General features: G+C 38.0%; 2 protein-coding genes and 1 long non-coding RNA gene across 4 annotated transcripts in view; 1 reads left to right on the forward strand and 2 right to left on the reverse strand.

The window, feature by feature from the left end:
• On the reverse strand, positions 1–8,952 carry LOC109988235 (suppressor of cytokine signaling 1). The gene is made up of 4 exons (XM_020639659.3): positions 8,764–8,952; positions 4,885–5,290; positions 2,805–2,992; positions 1–1,121 (listed from the first exon to the last, which is right to left on the reverse strand). The coding sequence occupies exons 2-4, from the start codon at positions 5,101–5,103 to the stop codon at positions 797–799; spliced, it is 732 nt and encodes a 243-aa protein (XP_020495315.1). The 5' UTR covers positions 5,104–5,290; positions 8,764–8,952; the 3' UTR covers positions 1–796.
• A 1,985-nt stretch (positions 8,953–10,937) lies between these two features.
• Positions 10,938–14,213, reverse strand: LOC109988236 (uncharacterized). Its single transcript, XR_002278139.3, has 4 exons — positions 14,124–14,213; positions 13,936–14,006; positions 11,214–11,306; positions 10,938–11,102 (listed from the first exon to the last, which is right to left on the reverse strand). It is a non-coding gene; the product is annotated as an uncharacterized lncRNA (long non-coding RNA).
• A 6,103-nt stretch (positions 14,214–20,316) lies between these two features.
• Positions 20,317–23,817, forward strand: part of LOC109988297 (protein kinase C beta type) — a 36,137-nt gene continuing 32,636 nt past the window's right edge. Inside the window, exons 1-2 of one of the 2 annotated variants that reach the window (XM_020639742.3) lie at positions 20,317–20,851; positions 21,349–21,380. In XM_020639742.3, the coding sequence (XP_020495398.1) occupies positions 20,688–20,851; positions 21,349–21,380 (196 nt within the window). In that variant the 5' untranslated portion in view covers positions 20,317–20,687. The remainder of the gene's footprint in view (positions 20,852–21,348; positions 21,381–23,817) is intronic. The other variant, XM_020639743.3, reaches the window with a different exon arrangement.

Consider the following 23,817-nt stretch of genomic DNA (forward strand, 5'->3'; position numbering starts at 1 on the left):
TGATCCTACAAATGTTTATTTTCTTAAGAAACAGTTATTTTCTTGTGACACCTGCATCAGAATCATTGAATGAGAAGACCACAGCTGCAACAAGAGTTTTTCTTTCAATTATGTTGACATTACATTAAATACATACTTTATGAGACGTTCAGATTACTTGTTTACAAGGCAGACTATAAAAATCTCAAGAGCATGCTTTTCCCCGTTCTTGGAAAAATGTTATTTTTCAAATTGCCTATGTTTTCTAAAGGCAATGCCTCAATTAACACAGTTTTTCTAGAAAACTATTTTTTCTGAGATAACAAGATTATTAAGCCACAATCTCGAGATAGTAAGGTTGAGAACCAAACCAAACTGCAACCAATGGCAATAGCATATGAAATATACAGAACAAAACAAAAACAGTTATGTTTTGCAATATTTGAGAACGAACATATTCAACTTTTAGTATGTCAACTTCTTTTGCTGATTTTGTTGTGAAAGACATGAATTAATCCATCTTTAAACAGCAGCAAATTCTACTTTGTTATTTGTTCAAAAAGACATGGGATAAAAGCAGTGGTGTGGTCGACATAAATTATTTGATGAATATATGTCCTGCATACATCAATGTTAAATGTACAAACCAAAACATTATGTACCATGTGTGTTCAGTAAAATATACAATTTTGATAATGTGATCAAATAACAGTTAAATAAATGAAAATAAAAAATATTATTAAAACACAAACACAACTTATTATTATTACAATACAAACACAATCTTCATACAGCAAAAGACACTTTCAACGTTTTGCTATATTAAGTGAGGGTATGCCTGAACATAGTCTTTATCTTGACAGCTGAGTCCAGGTAAAGCGCTTATATTTTCCGCACCATATGCATTGGTTAGAGCTCTCCTGCACATCTGCTTCAGGCGCTCTGGTCGCTGCTTGCGATAGGGAAGAGTCAGCTTACAGGATGAGCCAGTGTAGAACTTGAGCAGAAAGAAGATTGAAGCAAAAGTCCTGTGGCTTCCAAACAAACTGAAGAGCAGATTGTTTAGCACAACCCGAACACTGGTCGGTCCATCTTCACTTTGGTAACTCAAAGTGAAGAAAACATCCAACTGGCCACTGTCCCTGAAACAACACAGCAGCGAACAGTCAATTTGTGCAAACTTGATGTGTTTTTATTTGTTGACATTTCTTTTTATGAAAACGTTACAATGACATTACAATAAAATACACTTAATGTCATCTGTTACAGTCAAGCAGCAACCACGGGCAGCAACTACTGCTGTGTCAGCAGGATCATCTTTAAACAGTTATTGCCTAAAAAGATCTCAAACTGGGATGCAGTAATAACAAAATGCATAAATACAACTATGTGTACGAGGCAAAATCCAGGCTCACTCATTTACAAAGTGCCTTCCAGGTGGATGAATACATTTGTGGTGCGCCAAAGTAGTGCTTAAATAAATTGGCTTGCTGATGGTAAATAACAGCGCTGATACATCGACATCTTCTTTGGCCAAATTAGATGTGTTCGTGTTACCCTCAATCATATCATCAGCACCACTGTGAGGAGTTATGAAGTAGTGACACAGCAAGTGAAATTGGTAGGGAAATCTGTTATAGCAATAGTTTTTTTTAAATGAAATATCAATGTTAAGCACCAATGATTCAAATCTTGTATCACAAGACTCAGGCTGACGATAAAGATCAGTATTGATATTTCATCTTAGCCCTAAAAGGGGCTTTATTTTTTTTAGGGGGGCCGTTTTGCCTTTATTTGACAGCTACAGTAAGACAGCAAATGTTGGGAGGAGAGAGTGGGGGATGACATGAAGCAAAGGCCCTTATTCCTCAAACATGTTTGTGTGTTGGAGCCTTTTCAGGACTAAGGACTGATAATATTGGACTAATTATATCGCTTACTGTGTGGCTTTTAGTAATAGCAGAGCATCCAAGACGCATGCAGCTCAGTTTTTATTGTTTTAACACTAACCACATGTGGTTTGTTAGCTTGTGTTATTCTCTCTCCACAGAAAGTAGAAAGCAGAATGTAGTGATGAGAAGACTGGTTCTTTAAGCTACCTGGCAGTGTCACTCACTCACTGTACGCTCTTTCAACAAAATTTGTGTGAGTCAGCAGAGACACCCTACATGCATCACATTATTATATATTTCATTAATAAGCTGCAACTTAAAAAACTGTTTTAAGTGCTTTTATGTGCTAACTACACATAAAAGGTCTCATTTAGGTTGGAATAGCGTTTTGTAAGGGACAACTGGACAAGAGAAGAGCATAATAAAAGTGATGAATGTTAGGTCAATAAAAAAACAAATAAGGGGACCCGAGTGCAGATAATAAAGCTAAAGAATGTATTTAACAAAAAGACCAAAAGGCAAAGAAACCCACAAAAGCTTAATTTATCCAGTTCAAATAAAAGTCCATCAAAAGTCCAAGAACAAATCCAACAAGAAAAAACAGAGCCACGAGGAAAATCAACACAGAACAGGACAGGAAACACTGGGCAAAAGAACTACAAAGTAAACCAGGACACACCAAAGACATGCCTAGGGAAATGTACCTGGGAAATTTAGAAACACGAGAAAGGAAAAGACAAAATAAAACAGGAAAGACAAATAACTTCACACAGGATATGAAAGGAAAAATACACAGGTAACACAGAAACACAAGGATACAAATGACAAAATAAAACAGGAAATCACATTTAAGTAACAAAACCAAGGAATAAACAAACTAAACTTAGGTAAATCATGACATGGATATAAAAAGACTTTTAAAAAGAATTGTACCTGATGAGGAAGGTGCCCAGGGGTGTGTCTGATAGTTTGTTGTGTGCCTCCTCCATGCTCATTGATCCCCAGTAGTATCCACTGTGTTGAAGCTGCCGGTAGGTGTGTTTCACTAGTTTATATTCTGCCGCGCTGCGGAATGGACGAAGGTGTGTGGGAAAGCACTCTGAATCAGCACCAGACAATGGCTAGAGAAACAGAAGGTGAAAATCAGTCAAATGAAGAGATTACAGTGCTTCACCTTATATACGATCTAAATCTTGTTATGTGAAGCATCAAATTTCGCTAAAAGTTACACTGACAAAACACCACTTCATTTTTTTCCATCAGGCTACATATAGGCTAACCTATTTGTGCAGGTTGTTAGTGAACATTGTGTTGTGAACATGGTATACGTTTTCTTTCAGAACTTCCGACCACAAAGCTCTTTCTCTTTCACACAGGTGACAGCTGCTAGTGTCCCAAGAGAAACCGAAAGTCATGGTTGAAGTTCTATTTTAGCCCTACCTATGGTCTTTCCTCTACCTAACCAAATTGGTTTGGTGCCTGACCCTGACAAAACTGTGACAGTTTCACAAATATAGTTAGGTTTAAGAGAAGATCACAGTTTGGGCTACAATATTCTTTCATTTTCACAAGGAAAAGAAACTTAATTTAAGACTTATGTTCAACCCAATTAACAACCCCGACAGACTTAATTACTCCATATACCACATAATCTAAAGGCCTTCTGGCAGAAAGGTCAGGCTGCAACTCCTGCAACAACAGGATGTGCAGCCTGAAAGCAGACCTGCAGACACTTTACAGGACTGAAACAAATTATAGAATAAATAAAGAATAAAAGTTTCTTTATGAAAGAAAATGAAGGGGCAGTTGTAACTCAAAGATGTATTTTAAATATCAATAACACATTTTCATAAACTTTAATTTCAACTCTTACACATTTTGTTGTTCACTTTAAAGTTTATGAAGAATGCTTGATTTCAGAGTTGCTTTCCTGTATGAACATTAATAATATCGTAATAGTACTACAATAACTTTCAATAATGTAATCTGCTCAGTGTTAAACACTTTGTAACAGGAACGTTCAGACTATCAGCCCTGTGCTGAGAGGCTGCAGCCAGATTTGATACACAAAATGATTGTGAAATGTTCAAAGTCCAACTAAAATAAAATCCAACTTGGCTGACTGTGTTGGACTCATCGCAGTTTTTTTTAACTTCATAGTTGAATGTTACTTTGCACATTCCGATTATACATAAATATAACTGCATCAACCATTGTAGTCCATTCATATAATCTATGATTTTCTAATAAGGGTTATTCTGCATCAAAGGTGCAATTTTTCTGTTGAAAAGACTTTTATAAAACTTCTATAGCCACTGTTAAAAAGACTCTCAAAAGGCACATTTTTCACAGACTATTACCATGTCAGAAAAAATACATTACCTACTGCAGGTTCATGACCATGATTGTGCATTTTTCACAGACTATTTGAAGATGTTGATTAAATGTCAATGTTTAAACCAGATTTTACCAGAAAACCTGCTTGTATCACAAGATCCGTCACAGATTCACATGCATGCAAACAGCAATTTTCTAGTAGCACACTACATATTGTGGCATAAAAGGATCGAATTAAAGAGCAGTGCATCACAGTCCCTTTCAAAAAAAAATCAATGATTCAAATTTGATTCAATGTCAAAACTGCCTGCATGTTAAATCCACTGCTTACCACCTCTGGCCATCGATCGCAAAACAGCTGAAGAGATGTGTTGAATAGACCGACACGATTTCACTCTGTTTTCAATCACATTTCAATGTTGAAACAGCAGTGAGTGCTCACCGGGTAACTTTTACTGCTTAAATAATATCTTGATTTGATGCTACCTCCCCTCTTCCCCCAAAATCTGTTCTACTTTTATTACTTCCACACCTGGTTGTAAAATTGACTGAATCAAATCATGTTGTTTGAGTTCTGTCTCAGTCTCTCTTTAGCCATCTGTTCCAAAAGAAAAAAATCCCAGAGTAAATAACTCCACAGACTGTGAGTCACCGTGAGACAACTGTGAGCACTCACCTGGCGCCAGGTGTCTGATTCTTCCTCGAAGTTGAATTTTTTCCAATGCAGTAAATCAAGCTGCCTCTCTGTCGGCTCTTCGCTCTCTGCTTCAACTGTCTCTGGGCTCTTTCTTCTTTCAGGTCCTTCAGGTTCTTCAGGGTGTTGATTTTGGCTCTCAGATGCTTGGTTCTGTTCCTTGCTCTGAACTACTGATTTATCAAGATTGTCTCTGACCATCCTACAAAAGAGAGACCTTTTCTTGACCACCTGTTCCTCCACTCTTCATCAGAAGATGCGACTTTTTTCATTGTGCCATTTCTGGTCAGTCATCAGCGGTCCGGTGCTCTTAGAGGCTCGGTGTTTACTTAAACAACAGCTTGAGGTTTTAGAGGCTCGATCTGCTTTGTCATCTGTCCCTTAAGAACTGAAACAGAAACATGAACACAGACAATCAGTCATAATGTGTGACCCATCTGCACTGCATTTTATTTTAGCTGACTTTGTTTATTCCCTCTAGGGGGCAGCAGTCACACATTATCTCACAACACTAACACGTTATCATATTTAGGGAAGTTGCACTTCTTTTTTACATACAGGTCGTTATAGACACATCCGCTGTTTAGTAAGCAACATCACATTTCAATAAGAACCATGATTCTGCCCAACAGATGAATGTGAATCCAATATTAAGTCTCTTTTGGCTCTGTTCTATCAATTTGAAATGTGATCAATATAACTTGAAATGCTGCACAATCCTTTTTTGTACTGGTGGATTTCATACGTATATTTCTAAAGCGTTTTCTAATGTTTCTTTCCCTGTAACCTGTCTTGAAAATACATGTAAATATATAGCATTCTTGTTGACTCTGTGCGGTTTAAAGATGCACTTAAAGTCAGAGATGTTTACAGATTCTGTGATAAATGTTTATAACTCTATACACAAACTGTCCTCAGAGGACAATTTGGTTGATAGATACAATGCAACGCACAAAGTTATGGAGGGGGCCGCAACAGTGAAACCGTAACTCTCCTGGTAGCCTTTTTAGCTCCAAACAGTGTTCCAGGGAACCACATTTTCCTTTGAATAAAGTTTGTGGATTTAGTTCAGAAAATATAGCACAGAATTGTTACACTTCTCCAACTTTCATATATCACTACCAAATCTACATAGTGCTCCTTTAAACCTTGTTTTAGTTTTATTTGCAAAGTGTTCTGTCTCTTTAAATAATGACATGAACAGACAAATGAGCAGCTAAACGCTCCACTTTGTTTAATAGTGTGTCGGTTCCTGTGTCAGTCTGGTCTTTCATGCTAAGCCGGTCATTTAAGTGTTAAAGAGCCAGAAACAGAAACTTTAAAAGTCACATTAAAATCTATTAAAATCAGATGCTGATTAATGAGATATGAGAACCAGTTTCAAAGCTTTTGTTATCACATGCCTCCGAGTTAATCATTTCCTTTAATCAATCTCAGAGCTAGAAACTTGCAACTAGAACACAGGACAGTCAAAAGCATGGTTTCATTTTACAGAAACATTTGACAGCAGTTGTTGTGTTCATTTGTTCAAAACTGTGATCAGACTTAAAGAAACATAACACCAGAGTAGGTCTCCTTTTCCATCTAGAGAAATGATCATAAAACAATAAGGAAATCTATTAAAAAATGATTGTGTCATCATTGTAGAGTATAAACAGGTTATAATGATTACAACTGATAATAGCATGCTGTCGATTAAATCTTATCAATTTCCATCCTTTGAGGATTGGTGGAATGGACTTCAAGGAACCCTTTCATTTTATACATAGTATTTAAGTATAAGTTACAGCTCTATGATTTAACTGCACACTGTTGCAACTTGTAATCGAGTGTGTGCGTGTGGTGTTTGTGTGTGTGTGTGTGTGTGTGTGTGTGTGTGTGTGTGTGTGTGTGTGTGTGTGTGTGTGAGTGTGTGTGTGTGTGTGTGTGTGTGTGTGTGTGTGAGAGGAAGAGATCAGGTGACTAACCATAAAGAGTTTGTTACTGGGAAGGGCGGATGTAACTTGATTTCTGAGAGGAATGCTTTCACTTTCTCACTCAACCACAAAACACAAGAGTATGAAATAATCTGAAGATTTCCCTTTACGTTGTTAAATTGTGTTAAAACGTGTGTTTACAAATGCAGTAATGTGAGTAAAAAACATGTTACTTATTAAAATCCGTGAAAGTCAAAAAAGACATTAACATAAAAAAACCCTAAAACACAGAACCTTTTTCTTCCATACAATGAAAGAATAAAATACAACTTGAGAAACTGATACTTAAACATGATATGTATAAGCATGCAAGTAGCCTACATTTAGGTATTGTGGTTAGTATTCAATGTATTTGCATTACAACAGATCTTTACTTGCTTATGTAAGAAAATAGACTTGTAAAAAATCTATATATTTTTCTGCTGTACATTATTTTACTTCTCTTTTTTAAAACCTAGAGTGTCTTTTGTTTGACTTTAACTATTTGCTCAAATGATGCAAAGTGGATGGAGAAACAGAGTTTAAAAGTTGTTGACGTTCCTAAACAAAAATGTATGACTCTTAACTTGCATCTTCTGTCTAATTGTCAAAAAAAAAAAAAACATGGATTATTTAGCTTACAAACAAAATTGAAAGAGAAATGCCAACATATTGAAGAAGTTGGCAGCATTGCTTGAAAATAACTTATGACAATGTTCTTTTGAATTAGCTCTACACTGAAAAAAAATAAAAAGACTTGGACAATAGCTCCATCAAAAGTTATTCCAAATCTTGCAAACTGGTTTGGTTTCCTATCTCTGAAAGACATGAATTATTCTACAGGATGTTGTACTAATCTTTCTCAGCTTTACATGTAAAAAAAAACTAAGGATTTTGTTTAGTATATTTACAATAGTGTTCACTTGTGTCGCCATAGGCTACATATAGCTGTACATTCTAGTGTAATGTTCCTGCTAACCTGTCAGGCTTGTTTTAGTTCCTATGAGAGCAACAGAGACAATTCTTTGCATGTTTTAACACATCCGGCAAATACGACTAATTCCTATTCTGAAGGGTTACACATCCATGTTGGGAATAGCCTTGCAGGACAGCAAGGCTGGGACGGGTCTGTGACTCCTGTGTTATTGACCCAAAGTATGTTAACAGTCTGAACATAACTCTATCAAGCAGCATTTTAAATATAGGCAACAGTTTCACATTTGAAAGACAACTACATCTCTACAATAAAAGTATTATGTCCTAATACTGATGGGCTGCACTGTAAGAAAAAGAAAAAAAATCAGAAACAGTGGGCAAAAATCTCTTAAAAATGCAACAACAAAGAAAATGGTTCAAAAATGCACCATCTCTATTATGTTTTTTTTGTATATCGCTTATAGTTGAAGCTCTTTGTGTTACTCTTTTTGAAATGTAATGTTGGAGCAACCTGGCACAACAATGTCATTCGAGATTAATAAAGCTATCTCTTATCTTATCTTAATTCAATTTAAATGATATGTTATTAAGAATGTATTAAGCCTCATCAAACATTCTTAATAACATATCATTTAAATTGAACTAAGATAAGATAAGAGATAACGTTATTAATCTCGAACGACATTGTTGTGCCAGGTTGCTCCAAGACATGACCGGGAGATATTTATTATATATATATATATATATATATATATATATAGTCTATAGCCTACTGTAGGCTAAATGCTTCTAATTAAGATTATTTGGTTCTGTTTCTAAATGACAATGCTGCACCTTTTATTATTCAAATGAACGAAGGAGCAGTTTTATCCTTATTGGCACAAGAAAAATTGAATAACTGTTAATCAAAATTTTGTTTTAACCTCTTGCGTAGGCTCCTTGGAGAACTTGAAAAAGGGATTACACTTACATGCTGCCAGCGCCTGTTCGAGTCCACACAGCGGTGACGGTCGCTGCTCGTCCTCTGAACAAATAACTTTACTTTCGGTTATATTCTGATGCTGGTTGATAAGAGACAGGCCTACCCCACATACATTCATACCAAAAAAAAGAAAAAAAAACGTAAGAGGCGTCTCAGGTGTCACAGACCGGCTGGGCTTTCGCTTTCGCTTTTAAATGTCGCTTTCAAGTGTTCCTCGGAAATATCTTGATTACGCTATCTTCGAGTTATGAGCACATATTAGCCTACCACTGGCCACATTCTTTTAATTCTCACTGCCAGAGGGGCCAAATTGTAGGATACAAAAACGATTACAATCAATTATGTCTCAAATGTAACTCAACATATACCAGTGATTTAATATTATTATGGACATATTTCTGGTTTTCATGATTTCATGACATATTTAGTCATGTTTTCTTCATGTTTTTCAAATTAATTGATATGCAAAAATTGACCTGAGGGCCACCTTGAGGGTTGATGGGGGCCGCATGTGGCCCCCGGGGCCGCCAGTTGCCCATCCCTGTTTTGGATGGTACCCAAGTTGTGACGTTTGCGTGATGTTTCAGGCCATCAAAATGGCAGAAAGATTGGAAACTATGTCATCAATTGACGGTAGGAATTATATTTTATATTTTTTTATAGTAGCTAGTATAATTTATTTTAAGTAGTTGCACATTTTTGTATATGGGTTACATTGTATGGGGTACATTGGCTGTAGCAAGCTATCAAAATGTATGTTACATACAGGGATTACTATCCAGAGTGAAAGCCTACAGAACCAGGCAACACCTTAAATCCTTTTCCAATGAGACATCAGGAACAGGGACAACACACACACACACACACACACACACACACACACACACACACACACACACACACACACACAACTTCTTTCTGTCACACACACACACACACACAACTTCTTTCTGTCACACACACACACACAGAAACATAAAGTCAACTAATAGAAAGGATGTAAAAAAGCAAAAGACTCATTGCCTGCTTCTCACACACTCACACACACACACACACACACACACAGTATGCTAACTAGCCTAGCCAGCAAATATTAGCTAATTATAATGTCTATAAAACAAATTTGTTGTCAACTACATTCTGAAGGACAAAAGAGCTCTGTGATTCTTGCTCTTGGTAACATCGTCCATGTTTGTTGCTTTTATTTTCACCCAGAGCACTTGAACATCATCACCAGGATTGCACAACTGGGAAATACGACATATCCGAGGAGCACGTGAAGACAGCATTAGAGTAAATCACGTGATGTGCCAGCAGCGCGTGTGGTTTTTTGTGTACCTTTGAGTTAGTGTGTATTTCACATGGAATTTCAGCTCATTCCCTTTTTTTGTGGTTTGAAAAAAAAGCATCAGTTTTAACACGCGTAAATGCAAACTGCTTTAAAAGTGCAAGACTGGTGAATTTCAATAACATCTCATTTTTGAATGCACATCTCATCAACTAATGACAAAACATTGCAAAGTCAAAATGAATGTGAAACTAAAGCCTAAGTGATGGGTACAAGTACTCAGAATAATTTGATTCTAGTGACTTCAAAAAGAAAGAAAGAAAACGATTTGCAAAGTTATTTCCACATGTTATACTAAAAGGCAAAACTGATAAAAAGCATTGCAATTGTTACTTTAAACCTATTGTGAGGAGAACAATGCTGTTATTTACAGCACATAGACCAGAGGAGTCTTTGAGTCTATGTTTATATGGCCTTACAGATAAAACAAATTCTTATAAGACAGCAATCGACAGAGATACTGTAACTCAAACACAACACATTGTACAATGTCTACAAGCTCATATATTAATAAAAAGAAACGCACACTTTGTAAACCTTAGTATTTAAAGCTGTGTTAAGGCAGTTAGCAGAGTCTTAGGACAATTAGCTTCTCCTCCTTCATCAGGCAGGTCTTTTTCAAGTGAACGCGGATTCACAACCAGTAAAAATAAATGTGTAAAAATAAAAATTCAGTTTGGTTTCAGTCTCTTCAGCTGCACATGGACACCTTGTGGAGGGACCGTTCTACTACACACATTAATAAAAAAATCCCTTTCTGATGCCATGGCAACTTTTAATTCCCATTATGACACAAAATAATGATCAGACAGTCTTCTGCATTTAAATAGATTTATTAACAGAGTACAGGTAGTGTCGTGTCATTTTCATTCATTCTTCAGGCTGAAGCGTTGGACCTCTGATTCTCTTTTTTGCTCTGTCTGTGCAGGAAGTAGGCGGCAGCAGTTACAGCAAAGACCCCATAGGTAACCAACACACACTGTAACACAGAGGAGAATTACATGTTTTTGTACGAGGAGGACTTTAAATGTAAAAATATCATTCACATCGACTGCAGCTTTTGCGCGTGTATATGTAGTGCATGGTTTACATTTCGGCGTCCCTGCAGTGTGTAGCTATTGAAGTATTTCCTCAAACCCGTCAGTTCCACAGAAGTTGGAGTCTCAATGCCAAACAGCTGCTTCTGAAACCCACACACCCACCCACCCACACACACACACACACACACACACACACACACACACACACACACACACACACACACACACACACACACACACACACACACACACACACACACACACACACACACACACACACACACACACACACACACACACACACACACACACACACACACACACACACACACACCACCACCAGTAAGAGGAAATGCTGCAGCAATAACGCTTCACATTTTAAACACTAAAATCAAAGTGTATTTTTTTTTTTTACAAGATGAAAAACAAACTAATGCCATCGTCAGAAAAAAACCTATCATTGTAAACTATCTAAAAGTTAAATTAAAGACAAGAACAACTGTTACATGGAGAAAAAGTACCACATAACAACACACACATGACAATGGAAGAAAAATCAATTAACCACAAAACCAAAAGCAACTGACAGACTGCAACATTGTTTTCATGATTTTGAGATTTTGAATTTATGTTGAAAAAGGACAAAAAAAATCTATGACGAAGAAGAAGAAGTTGGCAGCATTGCTTGAAAATAACTTATGACAATGTTCTTTTGAATTAGCTCTACACTGAACCCGAGTTGTTTCAGCCGGCCTTGTATTTCACTTTTTTTTTTTGTCCTCCCAGATTTTCACTATCCACTGTCTATTCTGTCGCAGGTCAATTTAAAGAAGTGAAATGATACAGATTTGTCAGATGCTCTAAATTCTTACAACTGGAAGCCCAGCAGGGTGACATTATAATGTCATTTAGGTTTCCCACCCAGAGCATGTCATCAGAATCAGGAGAAAATGTTTGCTGTATAAACCAGGTCACCCTGAGTGACTCTGTAATGGATGAGTGACAGATACAATCATAAAAACATTTTCCTGTGCAGAGGCAATGTGATATTTATTTGACTTGCACACACCCATGTAAAGCAATATAAGAGCTGCGCAGTCAGAATGAAAGTGAAACGCTAAATGTTCAGAGGGACTACTGTTATAGCTGAGATAAGACACAAACGCAGTCTGAGGATTTGATTAATGTCTTTGGAAGAGTACGTGACAGTTGAGACCAAAACATCCAAAAGAAGCTGCATGTACAAAGAGGCTTTTGTTTTTTGGCTGGCACGATGAAATGATTTAAAGCCATGCGAGTCACATTTAACACACCCGTTGAATTAGATGAAAGTGAATTATTCATCAGCTAAAACTCCAGCAAATCATCAGGACTGGCTGGCAGGGCTGAGCTCATTCTGCACAGACTCTCCACTTTGTGTCTGCCTTGGGATTTCTGACAAAAGCTTAAAGCTGTTATTCCCTTTTCTGGAGTTTTTCCTTTAATGCATAGACGTTACTAGCCAAACTGTTAAATTCCCTGCATAATCTTCCGCTCAATAACATGAAACCCTGGGAAAATTCAGTTTTTGTGATGCTGAACACATTTTCATATTCAGCTAAAAATAAGTCTTGTCAAAAAAAAAAAAAAAAAGTTCAGATGATATGCTTTCAAGCTATTAAATAACATGTGCTTGTACTGTTTAAAGTTGTTCCACATTTTGGCACTGTCCTGCATTTAGGTGCATTATAATGTTATAATTATTATTATTATTTTTTTTTTGCCTTTAAGGGAGAGACAGGACAGTGGATAGAGCCAGAAATCAGGGAGAGAGAGTAGGGAGTGACATGCAGGAAAGGAGCCACAGGCCGGACTCCGGACTCGAACCCGGGCCGCCCGTCCTGAGGACCACAGCCTCCACACATGGGGGCACGCGCACTAACCACTGCGCCACCATAATGTTCTCCTTTTTGTACAGTGAGTAGAAAGCTACTGTTAGGATATTAGCCTGTAGCCTGATTAGTCACCTTTTCAACTTGTTAGGATCCTGCATTCGTGGAATGAGCAGCACAGCTAAGCGTGTGGGTAGCGCGCCCAAAGAAAATGCGCCGTCACACACTTCAGGGTCTGCTGACACCAACCACTTAAGTTGTAATACTGGTTTGAAAAATACATTTCTCTTAGTCTCTATTGCTCAACCATTGTAATGTGCTTAAAACAATCACACATTTACCAGAAACAAAACCCATCTTATGTGTTTATTGTATTGTTATTATTTTTTTAGATTTGATTTGCATGGCTAGTTTCTAATGATCAGAATCACATATTTCATGTTTATCCAGGTTTGAATGTCCTTACTTTTGTCTTACTTGGTTGCCTATTTTAATTATATAATCGTTTGTTAATCTGCCCTCCCAACTGGTTATTTTACTGCTAAAGGTCAATAACGACTCATCTTATCTCATCTCATATAATTATTATATAGGCTAAATTAAGATAAATTATCTAAGATATCCTGGAAGTCCGTTTCATTTCTAACTTCATTGAGAAAAATAAGTAGAGACATAAGTGATACTGTAAAATAGCTTATTTGGATTAAAACACTGTTGAGGAAACAAATTGTAGGTTGATTATAGCCTAGATGATAAAACACAATATAAAAATAAAAAAATGCAATGAAATCCTTGTTACTCATAATAACATAAATACTTTTCAGTACCAAAACGGACACAATGTACTACTTCTCCCTCCTCTGAATGGTGGACATGCATTTAAAACAAACCCTGTTCTTACCTTCACCTCTGTTATGAGGTGACCGAAGCTGGTGAGGGGGATCCGCGTTTTAACAGGGGACGTCGGCATTACTGCAGACAGTGTAAAGTAAAATCTCACGTTAAATCGTGTTTCTTGTCGTGCATATTTACTTCACAGTCTCATGTTTCATTTCAATAAACATTCTGTTTGTGTGGCTTCACACTTACTGTTCGGATGGTTGAGTGAGCGCTGGCGGACACTTACACAATATTTTCAAATGCACGTTTTTGTTCCGGGAGCGTAAAGATAATTCTGTCCAATCGTCTGGTTTCTATGGAAAGCGCTGACCAATTGCATGTTGGATGGTGGGAGGGGCTTGAGGGGCCTACTCAACGTTGCTAGTCCCTGCTCTACCTCTATTTAGCCACAAGAGGGCGGCATATGAGTGTTTATGACATGTTCCTTCGGAGCCAGCAAAGTATTTTTTGAATACACTTTTACGCCTTGTTGTATCGGTAGCCTACCATAGTTTTCCTAAATATGTTTCTCAGTTCTTTACTACAATTAAATAATTATGCTGAATTGAACTTTCAACATTTTTTTGGTTATGAAGTATCGAGATTTTACTTGACAAAATGTTGGCCTACCTTATCATGGTAGTACAATTGTGGAAATCTCGTATTGTGCCTCATTTGTTTTCATTGTCTGCTTCGTTATACTTCCACGAAACTACAATCTGGAATTCAATACTGTATTTTTCACACCACGAAATGTATTGGACAACAATAGTCTCTTACCAGATTCATATTGTCCAAACAAATAGTAATCAACTTGTTAACTCTAATAATTATCATGGATTAAGAGACAGAAGTAAGTGAAGTCAACTCTATTTCTACCATCTGAAACAACATGATTAACACAATAAACGTCCCTTATTATACTGTGATATAAAATACATTATTATTTATTCATATATTTTTCTTGAAGCTCCTCCTTAGTAATTTGCTGTTGCTGTTTGACAGGACAAAGTGGTCACTCTTCATCTCTTTGCGGGAAACGACATGCAGGAATGGCGCAGCAGGCCTGATCCCAAACCCAGGCCGCCCACCCGGATGACCACAGCGTCCACACATGGGGTTCGCACACCAACTACTAGTAGGCTACCGGCCACCCCGTAAACTAGGGTTATGCAGTGTGTTGTAAATCACTTCATCTGACACCTATACAGTGGCAGTTTTTAAACAGATTAAAAATAACTTCATGTAAATAATCAATCTTGTGGCTAATGTTCTTGTTTGCTTGAGTAGGTCATATAGAGGCATTACAGAGCAGAATTAAGCCATTTTGCCTTCACTGAGGCATTAGAAACACATTAAAGCAGCTCTGTAACTGTACTCGTAAAACACACTGACTGACTTTGGAGAAACTATAAGAAAAAAAAGAGATATGTTTGTACAAATTGTAAGACTCTTTAGATTTAGGTATAGGAGTCTATTCAGAAAAGCTAATTTTTCTAAAGTAGGTCCTTGAATAAGTCTGAGGATGTTCAGAGGACTCCTAAGTCTCATGGTCACATAGCAGGTAAAAGGCCTCATCTTATGAGAGATATGAAAAACTTTCACAGACATAGAGCTGTTTACAAATCACTGCAGACATCAGTGAGGAACTGTTCGATCTCTTTAAAGTTTATTTCCTTACAGACTTTCTCTTACTGCTTTTGTAGCAGCTCTTATGAGAAAACTCTTGGCTAAGAACTTAAAGCAGGGCCTTTGGTGGGAAGATTAAGTCCTTTATGAATAAGGCCCTTAGGTCAAACAGCAGGACTTGTTTTTATTACATAATTCACAAGCAGCAGAAACCCTCCAAGGCAGGCTTAGAGTTTTGAAGGGCCGTTTGTTCTCAGTGTCTAAAGCATGATGAATATACCAAATGGAATAACTGTTTTGAAGCACTTGAAATCACACCCACTATCCGCAAATCTTTGCATAAGCATGAAAACTGGCAAAGCTCCAAAAACAGCCCAAACCTTTTCTTCTTCTTACTACTTGTGCAGTCCATGATTACTGCCAAACTGCAACATGACCTCTGAGTTGGAAATGATGAAGAAGAAAAGTGCATTTGAGTAAAAGGAGGACCGTGAAGTAGATTGGTTAAAATTCACAACAGCAGGTACACTCTTGAACTGACTGTGAACCTTTGCAGTCGTTTATTGATCTTTTGTTACAATTAGTTGTTTTTTTCCTGGTGGATGCATACTTCACCTTGTACTTCTATCTAATTTCAATGCTCGGGTACTCATTTCTATCATTGCCTATCAGGTTTTAGGCATAATAATAATAATAATAATAATAATAATAATAAAATAATAATAAACTCTGAATGTTTGAGAGGCTTGATAAGTTTTTCATTTCTTTCCAGTGACTTTTTTTTATACTATTTTACATGATTAAATCACTAACTTTTATTAAGAAAAAATCTACTGGTAATAACCCACAAGTCAAGAATATAAAAATAATTTAATTTTTTTCTTTTGGAAGTCTTAAATTTACACACAAATTTCCTCAAAACAAAAAACTGAAATAAAGAATTTGTTTAACAATTTGCCAAAATTGTAGTCTTTTATTTTGTACGATTTTCTCGAATTTTCTGTAAATGTCACTGATGGGTTTGTGATTCATACCAAAAAACTGTTAGTTAAATGTTCCAAAAACAGCCTTTGTACAAAACATTATTGGTAAAACAACGCAATATGCACATTTCATGAATGGTAGAATAAGACATCAAAGTTATATCCCAAAAAATATTCAAACGAAACATGTACAATTTGCCAAAACTATTACTAAAATATATTTAACAGAATAAAAGTGTAACATATAAAAATAACACAGCCGTAGAAAACTACGACTGTCAGTATTAACAAGTTGATCACAATTAACTAAGGTCTAAATTAATACATTAATTTTCAATGGTGTCCACAGTGTCTCCCTGTAGTCACAGTGATGGAAAAGGACACTGCCACATCTTTGAATGTCTCATTTCACTTTAAAAAAACAACTCCAGACAACTCAGTTGAAGACTCAAAAACAGACAGTTCAGTTTTTAAACATCCTTTGATCTGTTTTCCTTTAATTTTTTATCCGTAATGAGTTCCTTTTACAGTGGTTAAGTTACTGTCGTAACCTTCAATCTACTAGAAGGTCCTTACTTTATTTCAAAATAAAAGCAGGGTTGAATTCAAACAACAACGTAAGTAGCCTACTCTCAGCTTAAGACAGATGATTAACTATTGACATTTTGCGATGTATCGCTATTACAAAAAATATCATTTGACAGCCCTAAAAACATCCAATATTTATTTGATTTATATTTATAAGATCTTTTGAAAAATGTTCCAGTCCAGGTTATACAAGCCACACAGAGCCCCCCAAAATCTGTTAAATATGGGAAAAAATTGAGAAATAAAAAAGACTTATCAATTTAGGATTGGAAAATGTTGGTTCAACAACTTAAAAAAACCTGTATAATATTGAGTAATCATCAATAAAATACACTGAATATCATCAGTAGATATGGAGATGATTTATTTAATGTCATAATCTGTGTTACAGAGACAGGCAGACATATATGAGGCAGGGTGGATAGAAGGACATTTTTCGGTTTCCAAGTTTGTTGGTTTGGTAAAAATGTATTTTTGAATGAATGCATCTCTACAGCTAAACGTTGTCATTGTATAAAACAAAAAATACAATAATTATAAGATTTGTCCAGAACTGTATTTTATTTATTGCATTGATATAAAGTGGGCCCATGAGAGATGACCTTTATGGTTTATAATAGATTCATCTTGCTCTTCTTGATTTGATTGATTTTCTTGCATGTGTTTTCATTACTGTTGTTTTACGTTTTATTTATGTTTTTCTGTTTTTCTGTTCTTCTTGGATTTTTAATAATGAAATGTGTGTGGATTTTAATTTTTTGTTTGTACGAGTGGACTCATGGAAGAGTAGTTGCTACTTAGGTGTATTGGCTAATGGGGATCCAGATAAACCAATAAACAGCTGAACATTGCCGTTGTTTGGAGCTGTGGGCAGGTGACAGATAAACACCTTCTTCAGCCACCTTCTGAAACATAACAGGTTCAAGTATATGACAGAGACAGTGGTTTATGTCATTCACACATATCCTCCCAAACAATGGTCACAACACGTACATTTGAAATAGCCCTGACATTTTAACATGCAGATCAAGCAAATCTCTGTCACTCTTTTCTGTCTTTCAGAGGAATAAACAAACATCAAGGTAATGCCTGTTATGTTCAAATGGTCCATGTTGACTACATGGGGGTTGGGGTACTTAGGTTGGGAACCGGAGGGTCGCTGGTTCAAATCCCGGTGCGGACCAAATCTGGAAATTGATATGGCACCTGGAGAGGTGCCAGATCACTTCCTGAGCACTGCAGAGGTGCCATTGAGCAAGGCACTGACAACAGACACTTTTTTAGTGAATTCCTTTGAAAGCTGAGGTTTAATGGAGAGCTTAAATGTATTCACATTTGCAAATTGGTCTTGAGTCTCAAGTCTCAAGAATATTCCTGAAGTTGACACACATGATTCACAGTTTCTTAAGTCTGTCATGAAACAAAAGTAATTCCAATTTGATGGGTAACAAAATCTATATATTTTGCTCATTTGTATTTCTAGCTTTTCATGGAAGGATTAACCTTCCAGAGATCAATGCTGTTATCTCACATAGCTGCCTCTATATAATGTATATTCATCTTGTTCAGTCTGTTTCATACTGAAGAAATAGTTGACATCTCAGGAACAAGCACTAAGTTCTTTGTGTGTCCCCAGTATAGCTATTTTTTGAAAGCAACAACAACTGCTCTCGGGATGTATTTGAGAAAATCTATAAATGAAGAAAAAGCGAAATTCTTGTAAAAATAATTTAAAAAAGAGCAAAAACAAACAAAAAAATAATACTGTTCAAAATAGGTTGAAAATAAGCCAGAAATGCCTCATAATGCATAAAAGAATACATCTGAAATACAGAGGTGGAACTGCATGACAAAAGAAACATCCAAATACAACCTCTTAGCTAAGCATGCAGTATAAGCTACATTTGTCTTTCTTTTACTGTAAATGGTCCTAAATAACAAAACAACAAAAACATAATTCATTTTCTTTACTAATCACATCTAGCTTAGCGTGGACAGTTTTCTTTCCATTGGCATCGAACAGATCACAAGAGAAACAGAAAAAGGTTCATTTCCATCACAGTAAATACTCAAAGCAACACATCTCAATATTTCAGTGTGTGTTCCTCATTTATATTCGAGTTACTTTATCTAGGTTTGTGATCAGATACAGTGTTGTACCCTGGTCTAGAGCATTATATGCAAACTTTATAGGTTACTTGCTTTTTCCAACTTTTTTTTTGTTTTACAATTTCTATTGTATGTTCTATTGTTATGTACAGGACTATCTCTTGGCTGCAGGGAGCAGTGACTTTGAGTGTCAGGCTGGTTACAGGTTGTGTTGACAAGTCTTCGCCACAGCTTATTGATTTATGGTACTGCTACTGAATGTGAATGCACATTCAGCCATGGACTTCTTCTGACTCTCGGCAAGGAAACAAATATCCAAATGTTCAAACTGTTGTCATTCTTTTGCAATGCTGGAATAACAAACTAACAGACATTTGTTGTTGTTTTTTTGCCCATCACAGTTTCGGCAGACGGCTGTACATGAGTCCGGTTCTGCTCGAGGTTTCTGCCTCTTAAAGGGAGCTTTTTCCTTTCCACTGTAACTTTAAATGTTGCTTAGTGCCATATGATGGATTCATTTTGGTTCTTTATAGATAATATGAAAAAGGGTAAGTTATTTACCTGCTCTTTTATAAAGTGTCTATTTGTTATTCATTGGCGCTATACAAATCAAGATTGATTCGTCCACTAATCTTTGTTATTTTACGATTAAATGCAACATCATTTGAATAAAAAACAAAACTCAAACTACATTTTTACAAGCTGTTGCCACAAAAGGAGGTTACAATACATCAGTGGAGTTGATATTGTGGGTAAAGAAATTGCTTTAGGTAGCCTACTTTGAAAAATATCAATAAATCAGACTACCTATAACAAATTGATACTGTGAGGCCCCAGATGTCTCCTCCCACTTGGCCAGGTAAGTGATCCAACCTTGAGTGTTTCTGTGTGTGTGTGTGTGTGTGTGTGTGTGTGTGTGTGTGTGTGTCTCTACTAGTCATGCTTTAGTGAGAGTATGCAACACTTGTGGGTTTAACTTGTGTTGCTGTTGACGCGGAAGGATTGCTTCATAGGCGTGACCCATCCGTGTTAACAGCTGTACACACACATGTTGTAGTTTTGATTTCAAAGAGGGCGTGAGGGGGAGAAAGGAGGGGGAAAGGAGGGAGAGACGACGAGAAACAGAGAGAGAGAGAGAGAGAGAGAGAGAGAGAGAGCGTGTGAGCAGAAACTCATCGGCGAGGACGGGCAAGCAAGCAAGCGGCACGGGGACCCGCCGGAAGAAGGAGCAGCAGCAGCAGCAGCAGCTTCAGCTTCAGCGCGAGCTAGACGCAGACCACCAAAACACCGGCAGCATAAGCGACACCGAGGCGGCCAGCAGGGCGGAGAGGAGGAGGAGGAGGAGGAGGAGGAGGAGGAGGCACCTGCACCGCGACTCGTTCTCCCCTCTGTCTCTCTGCTCTCTCCTTACCCCTCGTCTCTCTCGGACCGCCGCCGCCGCCGCCGCCGCCGCTTCCTCGTTAAGATGGCTGACCCCAGCAGCGATGGAGAGGCACCGGAGAGCGCGCGCGGCTTCGCCCGTCAGGGAGCCCTCCGCCAGAAGAATGTGCACGAGGTGAAGAACCACAAGTTCATCGCGCGCTTCTTTAAGCAGCCAACCTTCTGCAGCCACTGCACGGACTTCATTTGGTGAGTGTTTGTGTGTGTGTGTGTGTGTGAGTGAGTGAGTGAGAGAGAGAGTAAGGACACAGGTGATACACTTGCTGCTGCGACTCTGCTCGGCCTCCTTCCACACTGTTCAGGCACCGCAGTGTTTCATTCAGTGTCATTGTCAAAAACACCGCGATGCGCCATCTCCCCCACTTTTCCCACGATGCGACAGCACTATATCAGGCCTTACGGGGGGGGGGGGGATGTGATGTCGGCAAGCCGCAGAACAGTCACTGCTGTTTGGCGTTTTCCGCATCATCAACCCGCCACCCATCTCTGAAACTGGAGGTCTGGTGGAGGAATGCAGCTGGAGACATGCAGACACAGGGCCCCACTGTTGCTGCAGCAGCTGTGTGTTTATGCATGTGTGTATCAGGTGTGATTGGATATCTGTTTAAACGTGTGCACACGTCATAGTCTGTGCATCTATTTCCCCCCTCCCCAAAAAAACTCACATCCTTCTCTTGTGTCCACAGGGGCTTTGGGAAGCAGGGATTCCAGTGCCAAGGTAAGAGCAGTGCCTCCATTCACAAATCCCTCTGCTGCATATGGCTGTGGGTGTGTGGACGGATGTTCACTATCTGCAGAAGTGTTGCTATCTTGTTTTTTTTTGTGTGTGTGTGTGTTTTTGTTGTATTCAGGGGCCTATGGTCTGCACACTGTTAGAGTGACCTGTTGGCTCTTTACAGAGACGATGTGTTGGTGTTGGCAGGCAGGTGTCAAACTCGAAGCAGGTGCTTGCCAACAGTGATAAATGAGAGTGAGAATCCTCTGAAGAGGCTCAGGCACCAGAGACAGTGTGAGATGTAAGAGTAGAAGAGTCGGCGGAGGGATGAAAGCTGAGATGTCTGTGTGCCCAAGCAGAAATAAGGAGGAAGACAAACCAGGAAGTTACATTTCTTAAGGTTTTTTTCTCCTTTAATCTGAGTTTTGAATCTGATTGGATTAATAAAATGGTGTGTGTGTGTGTGTGTGTGTGTGGGGGGGGGGGGGGTGTGTGTGTGTGGGTGGGTGTGTGTGGGTTGTCGGTTGTGGTGGGTGTCTAGACACAGACCTCTGCACAAAATGGTTTCATGAACAGGCCCTTGCAGCAACATAGTGACACCCCTCAATCACATGAATGCCACCAATTCTGAGTAGTATCACTTCCTCGTCTTCACTAATCTATCCTCTCCCTCAGACACCAACCACTGCTCATCTGGCCCAAATCATGGGACCATATGAGCAGGAAAATGACCAAAGTTTCCACATCATTCTCTTGCTTAAGGCTCCATTTATTACATTTAGTTGCGTGTGTTGTGTAATTTTGTAAGCAGTAAAAAGCTGACGTGCCCCCGTCTACAGAGGCTGCAGACATGTCAACAACTCTGGTGGTAATACAGGAAATACATTGAGGGAAGAGAGAAAAGTTAACACTTTATGTGCTTGATTGACACCTGGACTAAAGTGAGCCAGTGTGTACACAAACACACACACACACACAAACACAAACACACACATACACACACATAGAGCACTACACAGGTAGAGCTGTGGTCAGGTTGGGTTTCGTGTTGAGTTTCCAACAGTGTACTCTGAAGCTTCCTGTACAAACAAACAAACTGCTTTGAGTTGTTTGTGATGCCATGATCATTTTTCACACTGTAGATGGAGAAAATACTTAACATGCCAATTGAGCACTGATATAGGGATTTGCAGGTCAAAAGATAGCATCCTAACACTGGGCTAAATCTGCCAACTTAATGTTTTTTTTTCAAGCTGGAGCATTAAAGGTCCCATATTATGCTTTTTCTGGTTTTATATGCCCTTTAGTGTGTTTTCCAAGTGTCCTGTGCATGTTTAGGCACATCTATGTGCAAAAATTAAAAGTCCGCGGAAACACGGCTTCTCCTACCTCCTCCTGTTAGCTGTAGCATTAGCTGCATGTAACGCTCTGTTCTAGCCCCCCTCAATAAAAATGTGTCAGTGTGGCGTCATTGTCAGTGTGAGATCACTGATCTAAGCCCATTGGCTCGTTGTGGCAAGCCCTGCAGCTCATTTTTAAATTTCCGAGATGCGTGCTGAGCAACTGACCAATAACGACAGAGCGGATCGGCAGACCAATCAGAGCAGACTTGGCCCACGTGGGGTCTAACAGTGGGGGCTCAGCAGAGCATAGCTGACGGACTCAGAGCGTAGAGGGAGCAAGGAGGAGCAGTACATGAAAACAGACACTTTTTTTCGGACTTTAGCTATTGTGAACGTACAAAAGTAGGTACATAGATGAAATATACGAACCCCAAAAAGGGCAGAATATGGGCTCTTTAATTGGAAATCAGATCAGACAGAGTTTTGTTAAATTTAGATGCAATTGATGGAACTGCAAGAGTTAGGCCTTGATCATACTGCAGGAAGGATGTTCATATCTAGATTTGTTTTATACTAATTATCAGTATTTTCAAATTCTGTCATTATCCTTTAAAACTCAGAACAGGGCATTACAAATCCAAGACTGTAATTAATAAGCCTTCAAATTTTATATAACCCCATATCAATTCTTTGCACCTCCAAAACAGTAGTTTATTGCAAGTTGTGCTACATCCTTTTAAAATAATTGATTGACTTCAATAAAAGAAGAGGAATAATAAGAAGATTTTGATTTTAAAAAGCGCTGATTTCAGGCAATTTATTAAATGAATAAAAGCAAACAACAATAGTGTGGTGCTAACATTCAAACTCAATTTGTCACCAAATTGTTGACATTTTGGTGACAAATTGAGTTTGAATGTCCCTCTTGCATAATGACAAGTATGCTGGGGTTCAGATTTGAGGATTAGCTAGTAGTATTCTATAGGGATGGGAAAATGGGCCTACTGCTGTTCAACTATTGTATGCAAACTTCTGTTTGTTTCAATGGTATTTTCTTCTTCCAATCAGAAATTGGGAGGAAAATATTTAATTATCGA

This window comes from Labrus bergylta, chromosome 1 (genome assembly GCF_963930695.1).
Source record: "Labrus bergylta chromosome 1, fLabBer1.1, whole genome shotgun sequence".
NCBI lineage: Eukaryota > Metazoa > Chordata > Actinopteri > Labriformes > Labridae > Labrus > Labrus bergylta.

Bases quoted from the DNA above. Each gene is read 5' to 3' on its own strand.
- LOC109988235 (XM_020639659.3), bottom strand. From the start codon at position 5,103: ATGGTCAGAGACAATCTTGATAAATCAGTAGTTCAGAGCAAGGAACAG. The intron at 2,993-4,884 runs GTGAGTGCTCAC...CTGTTTCTCTAG, and splicing joins AATCAGACACCTGGCGCCAG to CCATTGTCTGGTGCTGATTC. The intron at 1,122-2,804 runs GTACAATTCTTT...GTGTTGTTTCAG, and splicing joins CTGGGCACCTTCCTCATCAG to GGACAGTGGCCAGTTGGATG.